A 15,935-nucleotide genomic window follows, 5' to 3' on the forward strand; every position below is an offset into this window, starting at 1 on the left:
ATGTATCACTGACTAATAAAGTTTCAACCCCTATTTATTCCCTTTGTGGGAACAATTTTTATAAGTCCTTAAACATAAATTAATGTACTATTTTATTTGTAAATCAATTAACTACCAATTACTTCACCAATATATACTCGTAACTTGAAAATAAAAGAATTTCCCTATTAAAAAAAAGTCTCTAGCTAGCATTCCGCAAGAGTTACATTAACAGTTATAAGACATCTTTGTTACTATTGATAGTATCAATTACATTTCTCTCGACTGTATTAACAATAATAATATTTATATAATTGCAGCACCGATAAATAGACATAGGTACATTAAAGGTAGTAGGTATTATCATTCTAGTCTGTAAAACTGAGAGACTGAGTAACAAGGAACATTTGCTGAGTAAACAAATATTGTTGTTTAAACTTGGAATCCTTAATGTTTTTGTATCAATTACTGTCATAATCTAAAAGTCTGATTTGGTTTACATAGCACTGGTGAGAATATAAGTTATCGAAAGTAAAATACCTAAATTTTCCTAACAATCTAAAATAAACTTTAAAACAATTGTGATGCGTTGATTTTGTTTTAAATTTAAGGGTTCGTTTATATGACTTTTCGTTCTAGCCCTACAAATGGATAGATTTGAATACATAGATGCTAGATTATTTGATGGTGAAAATTATCTCAAACGGGATAAAAATGTGAAAATATATGATGGCGATGATAAGGTAATTGCATTAAAAAAATGTAATGTTTAGATTTAAGTGCGCTAAAGTGGAAGGGACATGATAGTTGGTAAAACCGTGGACTTTTGGCATTTTAAATCATATTACAGGAAGTAAATAGTCTGCAATCAATTTGGCTGCCTCAAACTACGCGCAAGCTCACATTAGTGCGGCTGAACGATATGCAAACTACACTTATTATACTACTAATAAGAAAATTTTGGGATGTTCAAAAAGTCTGGAGACTACTGTACTAAATCGCATTGGCATTGTTGCTGACAGAAGGGATATAACAATTCCTAGACTGTCTAGAAATCAGGTTCAGAAGTACTGCTAGATTTATGCTATAAATATATTATTGAGAAAAACCTTCTAGATTGAATTACTGTAAAATAAATAGAATATTCTTGCTCACTATAACATTCATCTATAATTTTATAATTTCTCTAATCTATCATTGGAGGAAATATCATTTTTATAAATTTTTGGCAAGCTGAGAGTCGTGAGTTTCTAATCCTGTGGTTTCCGAAATTTTTATATATATTTAAATTTATAAAACCATCTATAAAAATGAAAAATATGGTTTTTTTTATTTTTCAGACTCAATTTGTTGATGGAGAAGTTGTACTTACTAGTCATAGAATTCTTTGGGGCAAACCAGGAGATATCCCAAAAGGAAATGTATGCCTATCCCTATATTTGTATTACGTTTTCTGTATAGAGGAGGAGAGTGGAGGAGTTTTTGGTTTTGGTGGACCAAAGAGGATTATATTACATTTAGGGCCAGCTCTTCCAGGTAAAAATTATATTATATATATATCATATTACAATCTCTACTAATATTGATTAACTTAATCACACATAACTGGAACTTACCAGTCAGTTTTAAAAGTCTTTTTTGCTTGAACTGAACCTGCTTTCTGAGTCCAAGGCTGTGGGTTCGATTCCCACAACTGGAAAATGTTTGTGTGATGAGCATGAATGTTTTTCAATGTCTGGGTGTTTATATGTATATTCTAAGTATTTATGTATATTATTCATATAATTATTCATCAGCCATCTTAGTACTCATAACACAAGCTACGCTTACTTTGGGGCTAGATGCAGGTGTGTGTATTGTCGTAGTATATTTATTTTATTTTTTAAGGTTATCTGTTTATTATTTGATGTAATTGAAATTTGTTTGTAGGTAAGAGACCAGGTCCCGCAGTTGTAAGCTTATACCATTATATAAAACTATCATTCAAGGATGGTGTGGATGCAGTCTTTTACAAAGCACTCAGTGATGCTGTAGCCAAAAAAGAATGGGAAAGCCCTACGCAATTAACATCTTTAACCATACTTTCACCAAACACTTCACCCAGACCTTCTATTACTCCTGTAAATTCGAAAATTCGATCTGGAATTGTTGGTATAGAAAGGAGTATAGAGGAACAGCATAGAGCTACAGATGAGAGTATAAACGTAGCATTCAAGGATCTCACAAAATTAATGGAGAAAGCAAAAGAAATGGTGTCTATATCGAAAAATATTTCTTCTAAAATTAGGGTAAGTTTAAAGTTGTAAATTTTTTTTTATATATTTATTATATATTTATTTTAAATAGTTATTAGTCTACTACTGTAAATGTAGGAAATAAAAGAACACTTAACATAGCAAACATTAGCATCATGTCCTAGAGTTTGCATGAATAAAAAAGAATAATCTTTACATCAACATTTAGCCGCAACGCTGAGCACAGTCATTTTTAGCCTCACAATTATTACATTCATGGTGGAGTATATACATCAACTCTTAAGAGACTTTTTTTGCTTCTTGTTTTTAAATGTCTCATGTGCTTCATTGTTTGAGGGCATTCATATTTTGTAAATACTGCAGCACAAATCGTTAAAATAAAATAAAAAAAAAGAAACAATTTTTAATATTCCACTTACATAACAACACTTGTGGGGGACCTAGGACTTCGATGGCATGTATCTTCTAAACTTATGCCCTATGTATATTTACCTTTCTGTAGCTTTCTGGCGGCACAAGTAATACACGGACTCACAAGTGTGTATTGTTCATAATGACAAAAAAAGTATAGTGGGAGACCCCCACGTTTAGTGTTAGGGTTAAATTTTAACATGCAAATACTTCCACAACCAAGATTCCAACAAAATTTTGTTGTTTCTGAAATCTATGATGTGATTTTTAATTATTTATGTATAAATGTGTATTAGTATGGCAGCTACCAAAAGAGTTTGCGGGTTATATTTGTCATATTATTAATATTACATAAATAAAAATTATTATGAAATTAATCATTTTTTCACATTTCACAGTAAATAATAATTGTTTATTTTGCTCGTAACTATGTTTTTTTTTGTGGTATACAGTAGAAATGTATTCATTCATTCATTACACTGTAAATTTATTGTGTTAAGAATTCATTAATCATCCATGATTTACAGGAAAAGCAAGGAGACATATCGGAAGATGACACAGTCAGATTCAAGTCTTACCTAATGAGCTTAGGTATAGATGACCCTGTTACTAGAGATGCATTTAGGTCAGACTCCGATTACTATATGAATCTGGCCCTTCAAATTTCCGACATGATGGTAGCTGTTTTAATTGTGAGTTTGATTAATTGTGCTATTTAGTTGACTAATTATAACTAATTTATAAGTACAATATTATTATACCTGGACAACATTATACAACATGTAAATGAATACCGAAATAATACTTCACAGACTTTAGGGGTACATTATTACTGTCTCTGAGACCTAAAACTGTGAAACCGAAAACCTAATAGTTTTTGAGTAACTGCCATAGTTTTTGCTGAAAAAATTCAGATACATTTTTATTTTGCATGTGATGGTTCGCTACCATCACATGCAAAATAAAAATCATGTGACTCTTGTCACTTTATTAGGATAGCGTCTCGTAGCGTAGGTACTATGCGCGTTTCGGTCTTTTGTCTTCGTATGTTTTATATTCGTTTGTATGAAAATAAATAGGCATCTTTTGATTTTGTATTTTTACAGCGTGATTCCTTATGAAATAGAATTATGCATATTTTCATCATTTCAACAACATTCGAAATTCGGTTACACATTGTATATATAAGTATTTCTTACAACGCGAAGCCATCGTACCAACATTTTTGATGCATCCGGTAGCATCATTTAAAATTTGTTTAATTTCAGGATTGCGGTGGAATTATGTCGTTAGCCGATGTTTGGTGTCGAGTCAATAGAGCGAGAGGTTTAGAACTCGTATCACCTGAAGATTTACTCAATGCCTGCAAGTAAGATTATTTTCTTAATTGTTTTTTTTTTTTGAATTGTTCACTGTGAAAGCTCTTCATAATTATTTCTGTAATGAGCGTGAAAAGTCTACGTGCTAAAAGTTAGCTAGTTCGTTAGACTACGGTTTAGCCCTTCTCATTCTGAGAAAAGACCCGTGCCCGATAGCGGGTTCATAATGATGATGCTTGAGCCAGGTTATTAACATCATGCCAAACAAATTAATACACAAAAAAAAAGCAAAAGCATCATCGTCATTATCATATCAACCTATTACCGGCCCACTCACAGCTCTCCTCCCACAATGAGAAGGGGTAAGGCAGTATTCCACCACGCTGGCCCAGTGCGGGTTGTTGGACTCTACACACCTTTGAGAACATTATGTAGACCTCTCAAGAATGCTTCCTCACGATGTTAAGCAAGTAATATTTTAATTACTTAAAACACACAAAACAAGTGCAAGGAACACGTCCATCAACCTGAGCCTTAGATGTTAAGCCCCATATGTGCCTGTATTTACACCGGCAATAACGCTCTGCAGCATGGTGGGTACTGCCCTGGACAAACTCTAGCAAGAATAAGCTATAATACTACTAAAGACTCTACATACGCTTGTAGGTTATTAGAAAGAGTTGATGCGCCGATGTCCCTGCGCAAGTTTCCGAGCGGCGCCTGCGTGCTTCAACTGAACAGTCACCAAGACGAAGAAGTAGCTAAATCTACGAGTGAACTGGTAATATTTCCGTTCCTAATATCGTTGGTCTAGTGGTCACCAGGTTCAACTACGTCGTCCCGGAGGTATAAGCACACCGGGTTCCCCGGGTGTCTAACAAAGCTAACAAGAGGGACATGCCGTGGTGGTTTTTAGTTTGGTTGTACCCCCTTTAGAAGGGGGGAGTCCCACATAACCTCCGTCATGCCCAAGGTTCGAAGGTAGCAATAGAGCTTTTCCACCACGACGAAAAAAAAATACGAATCACGTGGTTGTCAATTCCCATAAAAAAATGTTTCAGTACCAGTCCGGTTATCACTAACATTTCATAATAATCCGCTCTATCAAATCAAATCCGATAAATATCATTAACATTAATAAAGTCCACGGTACCCGCATTGAGCAGTGTCGTAGGTCAATGCCCCCAAACCCTTGGCGGTACCCAGCTTCTGGTCTTACAGGGCCCTTTATAATGGATTCTGAAGCCAAAACTGTATTTATTTTTATCTGCCTGCCTGTATTACCATACATTGGGCACCATACATTTTTTACCCGGGGCCTATCTAAGTTGATTCCAGGCATATGTCAACCTTACATCAATAAGCATCATCTAAGAGTCAGTGAAACGTTCTTTTTCTGTAGACATGGCCTAAATCATTAGGTATTCGACTTAGGCGATGTTTAGTGAACAGACTACGGGCAATAGACTCGGCCTTCTATTTTAGATTTTTAACCAAGTTTACATATTCGATCGTGTGAATTTTGGTTAAAAATCTCACACTTTACCCTCTAGCTTGGTTGACAGTTTCAGGTGAGATATACCCATTGCAGCTACAAGTTTGCAGAAGGCCTAGTCTAAATATGGTCAAAGTCATCTTCTCTATTCCATATCCCAGTGATTTAGCAGGTGGTCACGTTAAGTATATCCCTAGTCAGGGGATATAATCGGGGAATATATTTTTTATCTCCCGCCCGTGCTAGGGCCAAAACCAAACGCATTTTTCGATCTCAATAATGCTAATATTGTGCAGTGATTAAAAGGTATTGCATCGTTGTAAGGACCCATGACCACAGAAGAGTTTTTTTAATATCATATATTTTCAGCTCGAAGAAGTTGGGAACTTGACTCCAGTTAAGCTGTCTCAACTAGCGAATGTTTCCGTCCTGCTCGCACGCGAGCGCCTCTTCACCACTGAACGCCTCGGCCTCGCCTGCAGAGACGAGTCCATTGAAGGACTTGCCTTTTACCCCAACCTGTTTCTTGATAACATGACGTAACTTATAATTAATTAATATCTTGTTAAGTTGTTAATTTAATTCAAAGCGGAAATTATAAACCTGAGCCAGCTGTGCTCCATTTTTCTAACTGTTCTTAAATGTATACTAATTTTTTTTTATTACTTTTTAGTGCAAAACCTTCCGTATATAATTGTTTTTTAATTTAAGCAATTAAATAATTCTCATTTGTATAATGGTGAAAGAAAACATCGTGAATAAAAACCTGAGATTTATCAATGTTCTCAAAGGGGGGGTGCATTCTACCAGTGCGGTTCACAGTCGCAGTCACTATCTAATAATGTGTATTACACCTTAATCCGTTCAGGTCGGTAATATATAAAATATAAATATACTACGACAATGCACACCATCCACCACCTATAGGCTTACTTTGAGGCTAGATGGCGATGGTGGTGCCATCTAGCCTCAAAGTAAGCCTAGCTGGTGTTATAGGTGCTAAGATGAATATATTTATGAGTAATATTGATAAATACTTATTATATATACAAATAATAAAAAGCGGTGATAGCCCAGTGGGTAGGAGCTCAACTTCACTTTCGGAGGGCGGAGTTCGAATTCCAACACGCACCTAAAATTTTTCTAAGTTAGGTGCGTTTTAAGTAGGTACCTAATTCAAATATCACTTACTTAAACGGTGAAGGAAACCATCGTGAGGAAACATGCATCTACATAATTTTCTCAAAGGTGTGTGTGGAGTCCACCAATCCGCACAGGGCCAGCGTTGTGGACTTGATCTGATGATGATGATATACAAATAAACACCCAGAAACTGAAAAAGATTAATGTTCATTGCACAAACATTTTCCAGTTGTGGGAATCGAACCCACAGCCTTGGACTCAGAAAGCAGGGTTGCTGCCCACTGCGCAAATCGGCCGACAATAATAATGATAACTTTTTACGAATTTTAAATAAGTTACTTCTAATTTATTTAATTATGCTCAGGATTTTTTCCGTTTGTAAAGCTTTTTTCTTAACGCCAACGAATTCAATTACCAATGCGAATATAAATATACAACTTCTTGATATACTTGTGAGCATAATTACCTACTAACTGAAACTGTAGCCTGCGCATTTAAGATATGAGCACAGTGAAAAACATGTCGCTCTACAAGCGTAAAATATAATTTGTATTTATGTATAATAAAATAAATGTTTAATAGACACGTTATACTTTTGTTTAATTGTGATATGCTGTATGCATACCGATTTCTTATACAGCATAATTTTCAGAATAGGAATTTAACAAAAAACTCTGGTATCGAATTCTCGTTTAAAGACCTCGAGAAAGTACCTATCAACGGAGTCGATTGTAAATGGTAACTTAATGATAATGCAAATATAGTATTCAATAAATGCGTAACATTCTGATAATAACCCGCATTTGTTTGGCGCAATCGATGAGGATTTATGACCTCGTGTACATTCTTGTTACTGAAAAACAGTTATACCCAACGTTTCTGTTAGTCAGGGTCCGAAAAATACAGAGATGGTGCCATAAGATTAATAAAACTTTTATCTCTTGATTGATATTTAATTGACAAGGCAAAGATAGGACTAACATGCTTAGCTTTAATGCTCTAAGGTTGCCCGCACAGTCAATAATATTGCTTATTGCTTCAATCAGGCAGGCAATTATATTTTACTGTCAATATTCAGGATATCGTCAATGACATTGACGCATACACGTTCACTATGGTACTGAAGTACCTAATTCGCATTTTTATTACTGAAAAACGTAGGCCTGCATGGCCTAGGTTCAGGTTAAGGTTTTTCATTCAAAATTTAAAATAAAAACATGGTACACTGTGAAACATTCCGATAGCCATCCGCATTGTTTGGCGCAGGCAATGAAAATTGATGACGTAATTATCAGTATTGGAAAATATAGCATTAGTGTGTTCGAGCATGAAAGCACCAGTGGCAAATTAAAATGGACCTTACTATAGGTACTTGTTTTAAAGTTGTGGATTCTGTACCTAATACCGTTTTTTTGTATATACACATTCCACAGGGACATTTAAATTTCATAAAACCAACACCAATTGAAGCGAAATTTTTATTTTAAGCACAATATTTGTTCACAAAAACATGTCACCTCTTATTCTATGTAAGCAACATTCATTATTGAAAGCTCCTTCCTTTAAATACACATTGAATAACCAATACTGTAAACCATCTCATAAAATATCTCAATCTTATCATACTTACACTAAGAATGCAAACATCTCAAGTAGAGAAGAACAGATAAAAGCATAGGTTGTAATATTTTGATAAAATGGGGGGCAAAAAAAGAAAAAAAAAGCCTAATTCTACAATTTATTGTGGAATGTTAATACTCAATTGCACTCTTAAAATCCTTTGGTATTTGATACTGCTTGCCACATAGCTCCCATGCTTTGAAGTCATCACATGATCTGAGATTTTCTACGTAGCATTCAACTCCCCGTAAAAAGGGAAGCATCATTTGATCATTCATCATTTCCGAAAGACGATGCAAAAAGCAAATGTTCCTCGCAAGAGTTTCCTTTATGATTACTGACAGTGGCCGTTCAGTACACTGCACTATGTCCAGCTACAATAAATGAAATAGGCAACTATTAAATTTGAAAATAATCAAAAGATTATTGATATTGGTTCAAACCATAGTATCATATTAGTACTGTGTCAGCTAAAAAGATGTGCTTGGGTATAAACTTATTCAACAGATAACAGTTCTGAGGTCAGTGCAGGAGTGAGATAGTTTGTAAGGCCAGAAAATTATTCAGCTGTTACATTTTGAACTCACACTACTCACATTTTGAAGTAAAGGAAAAGCACATCAGGTGCCTAATATTTATGATTATTATTTATGACTTGCCAAATATAGTTATGCCAAAATTAATTTGCTTTAACAGTTATAGGAAAACATCATTAGTAAACCTGTATGCCTGATGAAAATAGAACTTAGACTTACTTTATCCTCGATCGTGTTAAGTTTCAAACCAAGATAAATGTTAAGGCATTCAGGCAATGATTTTACTTGACTTGCAATACATCCTGTCTTGTTCTTTGTGATGATAATGTCTCCCACCTGAAATCCATAATTATACTATGTAATATCAAATTTTCAATATAATTAACTAAACCCTCTCTTCTATGATAGAAAAGGCCTGTACCCATCAGTGGGTCAGAAATAAGCTACTAATGACATCATAAAATTACTATGACTATTTTGTAAGTCCACATTACATTTTTAAGCATTTTTTACCAACATAGCTTAACAAGGTAAGTGGCAAAGTTTAGGTCACATGGAGGATTGGCCCTCCCTGAATGTTAAGGTCCCATGGTGCTCGAGTTGCAACCCTGTACTGGAAAATAAAGAATTGTTAGCCTCTGACTGGGTGGTTATGTAAAGCATATGTTGAAGAGATAGGTCTCTTTTATGTTGGGTCTAGGTCCCAAATTCTTCTTGACAAAAGTACTCTGTCTATTATGTCAAGATGAATTTAAATTGTGTACAAGGTAAGACACAGCACTATTTCACCTAAAGTTGTAAGTACACTCAGATTATCTCAAGTTAAATAATAAGTAGTTCAACGAAAAAGAAAAAAAAAAATCCAACCGAGTTAACTATTTCAGCAAATCAATTACCTGAGTATCAAACACAGACTTCAATGTCACATTGTGCTTGTGAAATAAGCAGTCTGATAACTTTCTACAATCATGGACAATCTTTTTTGGGCTTTCACTTTCCAGTATTTTCTTGAGACCAGAATCAAAAGCATGATATTGTAGTACTTGAATATCAAAAATATATATCTGTTGTGGTGTGGATAACACAAGAAATGGCATCTTACATTTACGCCCCATATTAGCACCATCAGTGCTAATAGCTATGTAGTTATACTGATTTATATCTTCCACAGCTTCATGAAAAGTATGATCTATTTGGTTAATATAAATGTATTTCTTTGATATCTTTATAATATCCTCATATTCCTTTTGTGTAATCTTTAAAAATGCTTGCCCACCAGGGTCTTTCAGTCTCACAATGCTCCTTATTTCCGGTTCATAGTAGTGGCAAACATTCTCATTTGGTTTAGTCTTAGGCAACTCTTTGACTTCATAGAGAGATATTTTAGATTTGTCATTAGTCATGTTGTAGAATCTTCCTTCGATTACTTCACAATTTTTTGTGTGAACTTGGAGAAGTTCACCTTTCATGTACAGATTGTCCATTTTGGCTTAAAAACTAATTAGTGTTTTAAAATATAAATAGTTTAATCTTTCTTGACCGGTTTCGGAGGCGGTTTGTCACTCTCGCTATACGCTCTGTAAATGTACAGACCAAGTGTTACATGTAACACAACCACAGCTACTACTGCGGCATAGACGCTGCTTGTGACGGGTTCCAAATGTAATATAGTGTCAAATATTAAAATTTTCACTACGAAGAACGATAATACTGGTACAATTATGATGAATAAACAGTATTTTATTACTGTTTGAAACACTTGAAAGTCGGGTAATTCCTAAAAAAAAAATAAGGTTAACTTTAATTCACAATATAATATTAAACATAACACGATTTTAATAAAACAAAGTGTTATTGAAACTTACATTCGCCTTTCCTTCAATCATTATAAGGTTAAAATCAAAGAAAAATAAAATTAAACAAAATAAATTACACTTATCGCTCTCATCAATAAGTACAACCACAGAATAGAAAATGTAGAAATCTGAAAGGATTCGCGTGAGGCGTAGACAGACTACGTAAGTGTCAATAACTTCTACACATAGATATTTTTTATTCCGTGCAGTCCGTTCAACTTAACTCAAAGCGTGATTGATTGGTAGAACTGGTACTTAGTATTCTTGCATCTTCCTCTAGTCGCCATCTTATCTTTAGTTTCATCGATTGTTCATTTCAATCAGCGTTTTTTGCGTACCTATATTATTATTTTTGGCCGAAGTATTAGAAAAGGCAAAAATTAAGCGATTATGTCCGTGTACAACTTCTGATGAGTTCCCCAGCTTACAACTTATTTCCGCTATTCTATACAATTTATCCCGAACCACCGCGTCGACTCACCCGTCTGGGCGATTATTACCTTTTTTTGGTGATGTGTATGAGAAACATTTTTGTACAAATTGGCATTGGCAAAATGTTACTTATACCTACTGATAAAAATAGGAACAGATCCGCGGACTTTTTATCTCTATAACAGCTGCGCGTCCATGCATAAGAATTTAGTAGAGTCTAAAATAGAAATAGCCTGTCATTTCCGTTTATATTTTAACGCTTATATTATAATTTGTGCGCTTTTGTTAAGACTCTCAAATTTACGGTGTAATGAACATGAATAGACGTGATAATCGTTTGCATTGCTCTTGTTCAAAACTTTAGGGTTCCTCAATTTTGTTATTATCATTAAAACTCATAGGACACGGGTCTCCTCCGTGAATGAGAAGAGCTTAGGCCGTAGACCACCCCGCTGGCCAAGTGTTGATTGGTGGACTTCACAGACAGAACATTATGAAGAACTCCCTGACATGCAGATACGGTACTTTAACGGTGAAAGCAAACATCATAAGGATATGATGTTTTCTTTTACCGTTAAAGCATGAGATATTTAATCGATCCAGAACTCACATAACTCTATCGGAGTTAAAGAGGCGATACGGAGTTTGAACTCGGCCACCCGAAAGTGAAGCCGAACTCTTAACCACTAGAATATCACCGATTTGTTTGGTCACACAAATAAAAAAAAAATTAAACGATAATCATGATAATATCTTTTTCTAGCTGTCGTCTGCGTTTGTTTTTGTTTTTGATGTGGCATTCAATTCAGTTTTAGTTCTAAAAAAAAATAAAGTATTCAGTATCGCTAAGCCTTAAATGAGGGGTTTGCTGCTGTCCGCTGAGGAGTTATGTCCTCTATCTCAAACCACATTCATCAGATCTACACAAAGTTTGGGCCAAATTAAATACATATTATAACCTCTATAGTAGAAAAAATATTACTTAAATCGGTTATAATTTGTTGGAGTTTGGTATAAATCCTCAAACACTTTCATCCCCTCTCCCAAAGTAAGCGAGCTTAATGTCGGGATAAAAAGTATTCTATATTACTTCTAACACTTCCAAGAATATGTGTACAAAGTTTCATGAGGATCGGTTAAGTAGTTTTAGCGTGAAAGCGTAGGATAGGATAGGATAGGAAAGGATACATTATAATTATATCATTATTATATGTAACTTACCCTGTAGGTACTTATTTATTTTATGTTCATCAACGATAGTACACTTTGAAAGATATTTTTGGGTGTTTTAAGTGGTAGATGCTGTTTATGCTTAACAAACTAACTACTGTGCATACGCCTTCCACATTCTCTGAGCACCCGTCATGTACCTAAGCTACCTACCTAGTATTATGAAAATTAAGCTACGGAATCATGTACCACAATTTACGATTCATACTTATAAATTTAGGTACATGCGTCGATTTCGCTATCACTTTTTACTGGGTAACCATTTAGTACATATTGTGAAATTTGTTGTTTACTTGACTGTGAAGCTGTTTTATTTGACGGACAGACACTCTTCAGTAACTGCGCATTGCGCTTATAAAAATGTTCATTAAAGTTCATTACGGTATTTTAATCACATTTGTTGTAAGTATAATTTCATACTTTCTCAGGCACTACACTTTTGTTCTTTTTTATATGAAGAGCACTAATATAATTCTTCACTTTTGTTTTATTTCCATTGTCCAACAGATTGGGATTTCTGGTACATTTTTAGATCTAAATGAGGTGCAAAAAAATATATTACAATGGAAGAATCTAAACTTGCTAAATTTTAGCGAGGTCAGAAACATTGATTACTTTCTCATTATACTAGCAGTAGTAGTAAAATAATTTCATAATGCAATTGTATTTTAAATGTTTTCTAGGTAGGTGCGTCAGCAAACGGAATTTTTGATCTTAATGATGTGAAAAACAAATTGCTGCAATGGAAATCTCAAAAAATTACCGCTCTCTGTCCGACAAATGGGCAAGTCCTAAAATCTTATTTTTCCGCAACTTTAATTTTCATTAACATTAAGAGTAAATAAAATAATATAAATAATCTAATTTTAGGGTGAAACTGCAAAATCTACTGAATCTAGCTTGTAGCACAGCCCAGCCAACTAATGTAACTGTACGTGATGCGTGTATCGCATGTTTTTCTCGGGTCACATCAATGCCCGAGGTATGTAACATGTTATGTTATGATAGTAACACATTAAATTAATGCATTTAATTATTATCAATAGTAAATTGCGATTTTCTCGGGTCATATCAATGTCTGGGGTATGTGATGAGGTACAAATTATAAATAGTAAATTATTGAGAATTCTAATGGAAAATAATATAATAACTAATTTTTATTATTACTAAGTTTTCCGATCAATCTGAAAATCCTATTCTAACATTTTTCCATTTTTATTAACTTATGTTACTATGAAAAGATTAAAAGATTGTTAATCTTTTCATTACTTTTTATTATATATTTTTTTTTATATTTTAACGACATCCAAAGAAAATCTTTTTTTATTTTATTCGTTTTTAACCATTAAAAGAAACTAGTTTTTTTTCGATTATTAAAAACTATAACGAGTAAGTACAGAAAAGATTGTTTACAAAATAAGGCAAGTTGGACAAAGTTCAATATACTAAAATATTTTTATTTGCGTATGTATTACATAGTACAGGTTTTAGCTGAACATGTTATGTTTTATATCGATGGTCTTATTAAAAAGATGATTTGTTTTCTCAGGGTCCACAAGAGCTTAATGCTTTAAGTGTTTGTGCTGTACAATATTTTGCGAACACGTCTTACGCAAGCTGTGCTACAAATTTAATGGTGATATATTTTATTTTTCCTAAAATCACTATTTCTTTTAAACATGAAACTGATAATTACCTACAAATTTGACAGTTTTTATCACATTGTTTTTTATATTTGTAGGGAAAGTGATTAACCTATGTAATCTTATGTCTGTTATCCTTCTTTTTTTTTTGTCCTTTCAAAAAAGTATTACATTTTAGCTTAAAAGTTATCCCTCTAAAACATAATAACCATGGAATAATAGCAATGTGTTATAGTTCTATACTATTAATTTAGTTCCAGAAACATTTATATAATTAACTTAGTAATAATTATCTTTTAACTCATAACACTTATCAAGCTGTTGCCAAAAATTAACACTATATATTTGTTTTTAGGCTTTATCAACTTCTGCACTGAATGTTCAACCATCTGGTTGTTATATGGGCTATTGTGATTTTGTACGATGTTTACGACGAACGAATTCTGTTAATTTGGTAAGATTATAGGATCATTAAGGATTTTAACATTATCAGTCAATGGAAAATATTGAACTATACCTACCTACATTATTAATCAAAACACGAATAGCAAGGATTAAGTAAAGGCTCCATCTTGGAAAACTTGTACCTACTAATTATTGTTTCGAATATGATGTATACTTTGATCAATTTATCTATACAGTACCTTCTGTATATATAAATATAAATAAATAAATATACTGCGACAATACACACATCGCCATCTAGCCCCAAAGTAAGCGTAGCTTGTGTTATGGGTACTAAGATGACTGATGAATATTTTTATGAATAATATACATGTAAACACCCAGACACTGACAAACATTCATGGTCATCACACAAACATTTTCCAGTAGTGGGAATCGAACCCACGGCCTTGGACTCAGAAAGCAGGGTCGCTGCAAACTGCGCCAATCGGCCGTCAAATAATGTACTCGTCTGGCTGAATATAGGTCACTACCAAAAGTTTAATTTTTGTCATTATTGTATTTTCAGATAACTCAATGCACGAGAGAAGCTCGGACTGGTGTTAACATAACACTCGATAGTGATAATGTACGATTTTATACAAATGTAACGTCATGTATTTTGGCAAAAACAAGGTGTGGCAGTTTCAATCCTATCACAGGAGACCCGCAAACCCCCGGATTTACTTCTACTGGGTTAAGAATAAGCAATGCATTACAATTTTCTGACGCTGGGGAACTTAGGGTATTAGCGTTTTCCGCAGCTACACCAGTTTCAATTTCATTTTGTACTTCATCTAGTAATTTAACGCAAACGAGTTGGTTAACCAACGTTTGTTAAACTAGTGATTATTTATTTATGGTAGGTATAGCTAAAGTTAGAAAAATACTTTTCGTTATATTAAATATACAATGTTCAAAATGGTTTATGTACATATGCGTAGATTGCAGTAACAACTACTTAAATGTCACTATTAAGTGACAGTAAATCAATGCCGTAAGCTACTAATTAATGTTGGCTGCTCGGCACAGGGCTTTCTGCTTTCATCTCTCACGAAATTGAAAAACGATTGATAAGCTGTAAAAATATGCTGTTGGAAAAGGGTAATCTGATGATTTTCTTGCCGGCTTCTTCCCGGTATGGAATCTGCCTCCCGAACTGGTCAAAGGAATTTTTAATTATGTTTTTCTTTAATTTTAAGTTGTAAACTTATGAGAGTACCGTGTTCCCTGATGAACCAACCAAACCCAAAAGAAAAAAGAAAACAGAAAACAGGAGGGTTCTTTATAATGTTGCCAATCCGCACTTGGCCAGCGTGGTAGACTGGGGCTTAAGCCTTTCTCATTTTGAGAGGAGAGCCGTACCCCGTAGTGGGCCGTTGGGCCCTGTAGTTAATGGGTTGTTACTTGTTAGTGATGCGTTATTACTTCGGTAGCTTATTAATCTTTGCTCAGTTCGTGGTCATTAAGTACGTTGTTCTTCTAAATTTACTTAGGAGAATAATACACATTATAGTTCATATACCGAATGAATTGAATTCATCAATTCTGTTAAAGGGAAGCGGGTTCAAA

At 34.0% G+C, this 15,935-nt stretch overlaps 4 protein-coding genes across 6 annotated transcripts; 2 read left to right on the forward strand and 2 right to left on the reverse strand.

The window, feature by feature from the left end:
* The first annotated feature begins 246 nt into the window (after nt 1-246).
* On the forward strand, nt 247-6,400 carry LOC120624037 (vacuolar protein-sorting-associated protein 36). Of its 3 annotated transcripts, none has more exons than XM_039890348.1 (8): nt 247-329; nt 619-722; nt 1,320-1,515; nt 1,909-2,267; nt 3,173-3,337; nt 3,914-4,014; nt 4,631-4,745; nt 5,829-6,400. In XM_039890348.1, exons 2-8 carry the CDS (start codon nt 627-629, stop codon nt 6,000-6,002), a joined length of 1,206 nt encoding a protein of 401 aa, XP_039746282.1. In that variant the 5' UTR covers nt 247-329; nt 619-626; the 3' UTR covers nt 6,003-6,400. The 3 variants fall into 3 exon arrangements, with proteins under 3 accessions (XP_039746282.1, XP_039746281.1, XP_039746280.1); XM_039890347.1 differs by lacking the exon at nt 247-329 and adding an exon at nt 359-510; XM_039890346.1 differs by lacking the exon at nt 247-329 and adding an exon at nt 359-488 and having other exon boundaries at nt 5,829-6,399.
* Nucleotides 6,401-8,322: 1,922 nt separating this feature from the next.
* LOC120624049 (piRNA biogenesis protein EXD1-like) lies at nt 8,323-10,266 on the reverse strand. Its single transcript, XM_039890376.1, has 3 exons — nt 9,655-10,266; nt 8,978-9,094; nt 8,323-8,596 (listed from the first exon to the last, which is right to left on the reverse strand). Exons 1-3 carry the CDS (start codon nt 10,240-10,242, stop codon nt 8,354-8,356), a joined length of 948 nt encoding a protein of 315 aa, XP_039746310.1. The 5' UTR covers nt 10,243-10,266; the 3' UTR covers nt 8,323-8,353.
* Nucleotides 10,262-10,761, reverse strand: LOC120624050 (vacuolar ATPase assembly integral membrane protein VMA21 homolog). The gene is made up of 2 exons (XM_039890377.1): nt 10,624-10,761; nt 10,262-10,535 (listed from the first exon to the last, which is right to left on the reverse strand). The coding sequence occupies exons 1-2, from the start codon at nt 10,642-10,644 to the stop codon at nt 10,284-10,286; spliced, it is 273 nt and encodes a 90-aa protein (XP_039746311.1). The 5' UTR covers nt 10,645-10,761; the 3' UTR covers nt 10,262-10,283.
* Nucleotides 10,762-13,249: 2,488 nt separating this feature from the next.
* Nucleotides 13,250-15,204, forward strand: LOC120623880. The gene is made up of 4 exons (XM_039890159.1): nt 13,250-13,258; nt 13,826-13,912; nt 14,275-14,373; nt 14,893-15,204. Exons 1-4 carry the CDS (start codon nt 13,250-13,252, stop codon nt 15,202-15,204), a joined length of 507 nt encoding a protein of 168 aa, XP_039746093.1.
* The last annotated feature ends 731 nt before the right edge of the window (nt 15,205-15,935 follow it).

Source organism: Pararge aegeria, chromosome 5 (assembly GCF_905163445.1).
Source record: "Pararge aegeria chromosome 5, ilParAegt1.1, whole genome shotgun sequence".
Classification (NCBI taxonomy): Eukaryota; Metazoa; Arthropoda; class Insecta; order Lepidoptera; family Nymphalidae; genus Pararge; species Pararge aegeria.

Bases quoted from the DNA above. Each gene is read 5' to 3' on its own strand.
- LOC120624037 (XM_039890348.1), top strand. From the start codon at position 627: ATGGATAGATTTGAATACATAGATGCTAGATTATTTGATGGTGAAAAT. The intron at 1,516-1,908 runs GTAAAAATTATA...ATTTGTTTGTAG, and splicing joins TTTAGGGCCAGCTCTTCCAG to GTAAGAGACCAGGTCCCGCA. The intron at 3,338-3,913 runs GTGAGTTTGATT...GTTTAATTTCAG, and splicing joins TGATGGTAGCTGTTTTAATT to GATTGCGGTGGAATTATGTC.
- LOC120624049 (XM_039890376.1), bottom strand. From the start codon at position 10,242: ATGGACAATCTGTACATGAAAGGTGAACTTCTCCAAGTTCACACAAAA. The intron at 9,095-9,654 runs GTAATTGATTTG...TATGGATTTCAG, and splicing joins AGTCTGTGTTTGATACTCAG to GTGGGAGACATTATCATCAC. The intron at 8,597-8,977 runs GTAAGTCTAAGT...CATTTATTGTAG, and splicing joins TTAACACGATCGAGGATAAA to CTGGACATAGTGCAGTGTAC.
- LOC120624050 (XM_039890377.1), bottom strand. From the start codon at position 10,644: ATGATTGAAGGAAAGGCGAAT. The intron at 10,536-10,623 runs GTAAGTTTCAAT...TTTTTTTTTTAG, and splicing joins TGATTGAAGGAAAGGCGAAT to GAATTACCCGACTTTCAAGT.
- LOC120623880 (XM_039890159.1), top strand. The intron at 13,913-14,274 runs GTGATATATTTT...ATTTGTTTTTAG, and splicing joins GCTGTGCTACAAATTTAATG to GCTTTATCAACTTCTGCACT. The intron at 14,374-14,892 runs GTAAGATTATAG...TTGTATTTTCAG, and splicing joins GAACGAATTCTGTTAATTTG to ATAACTCAATGCACGAGAGA.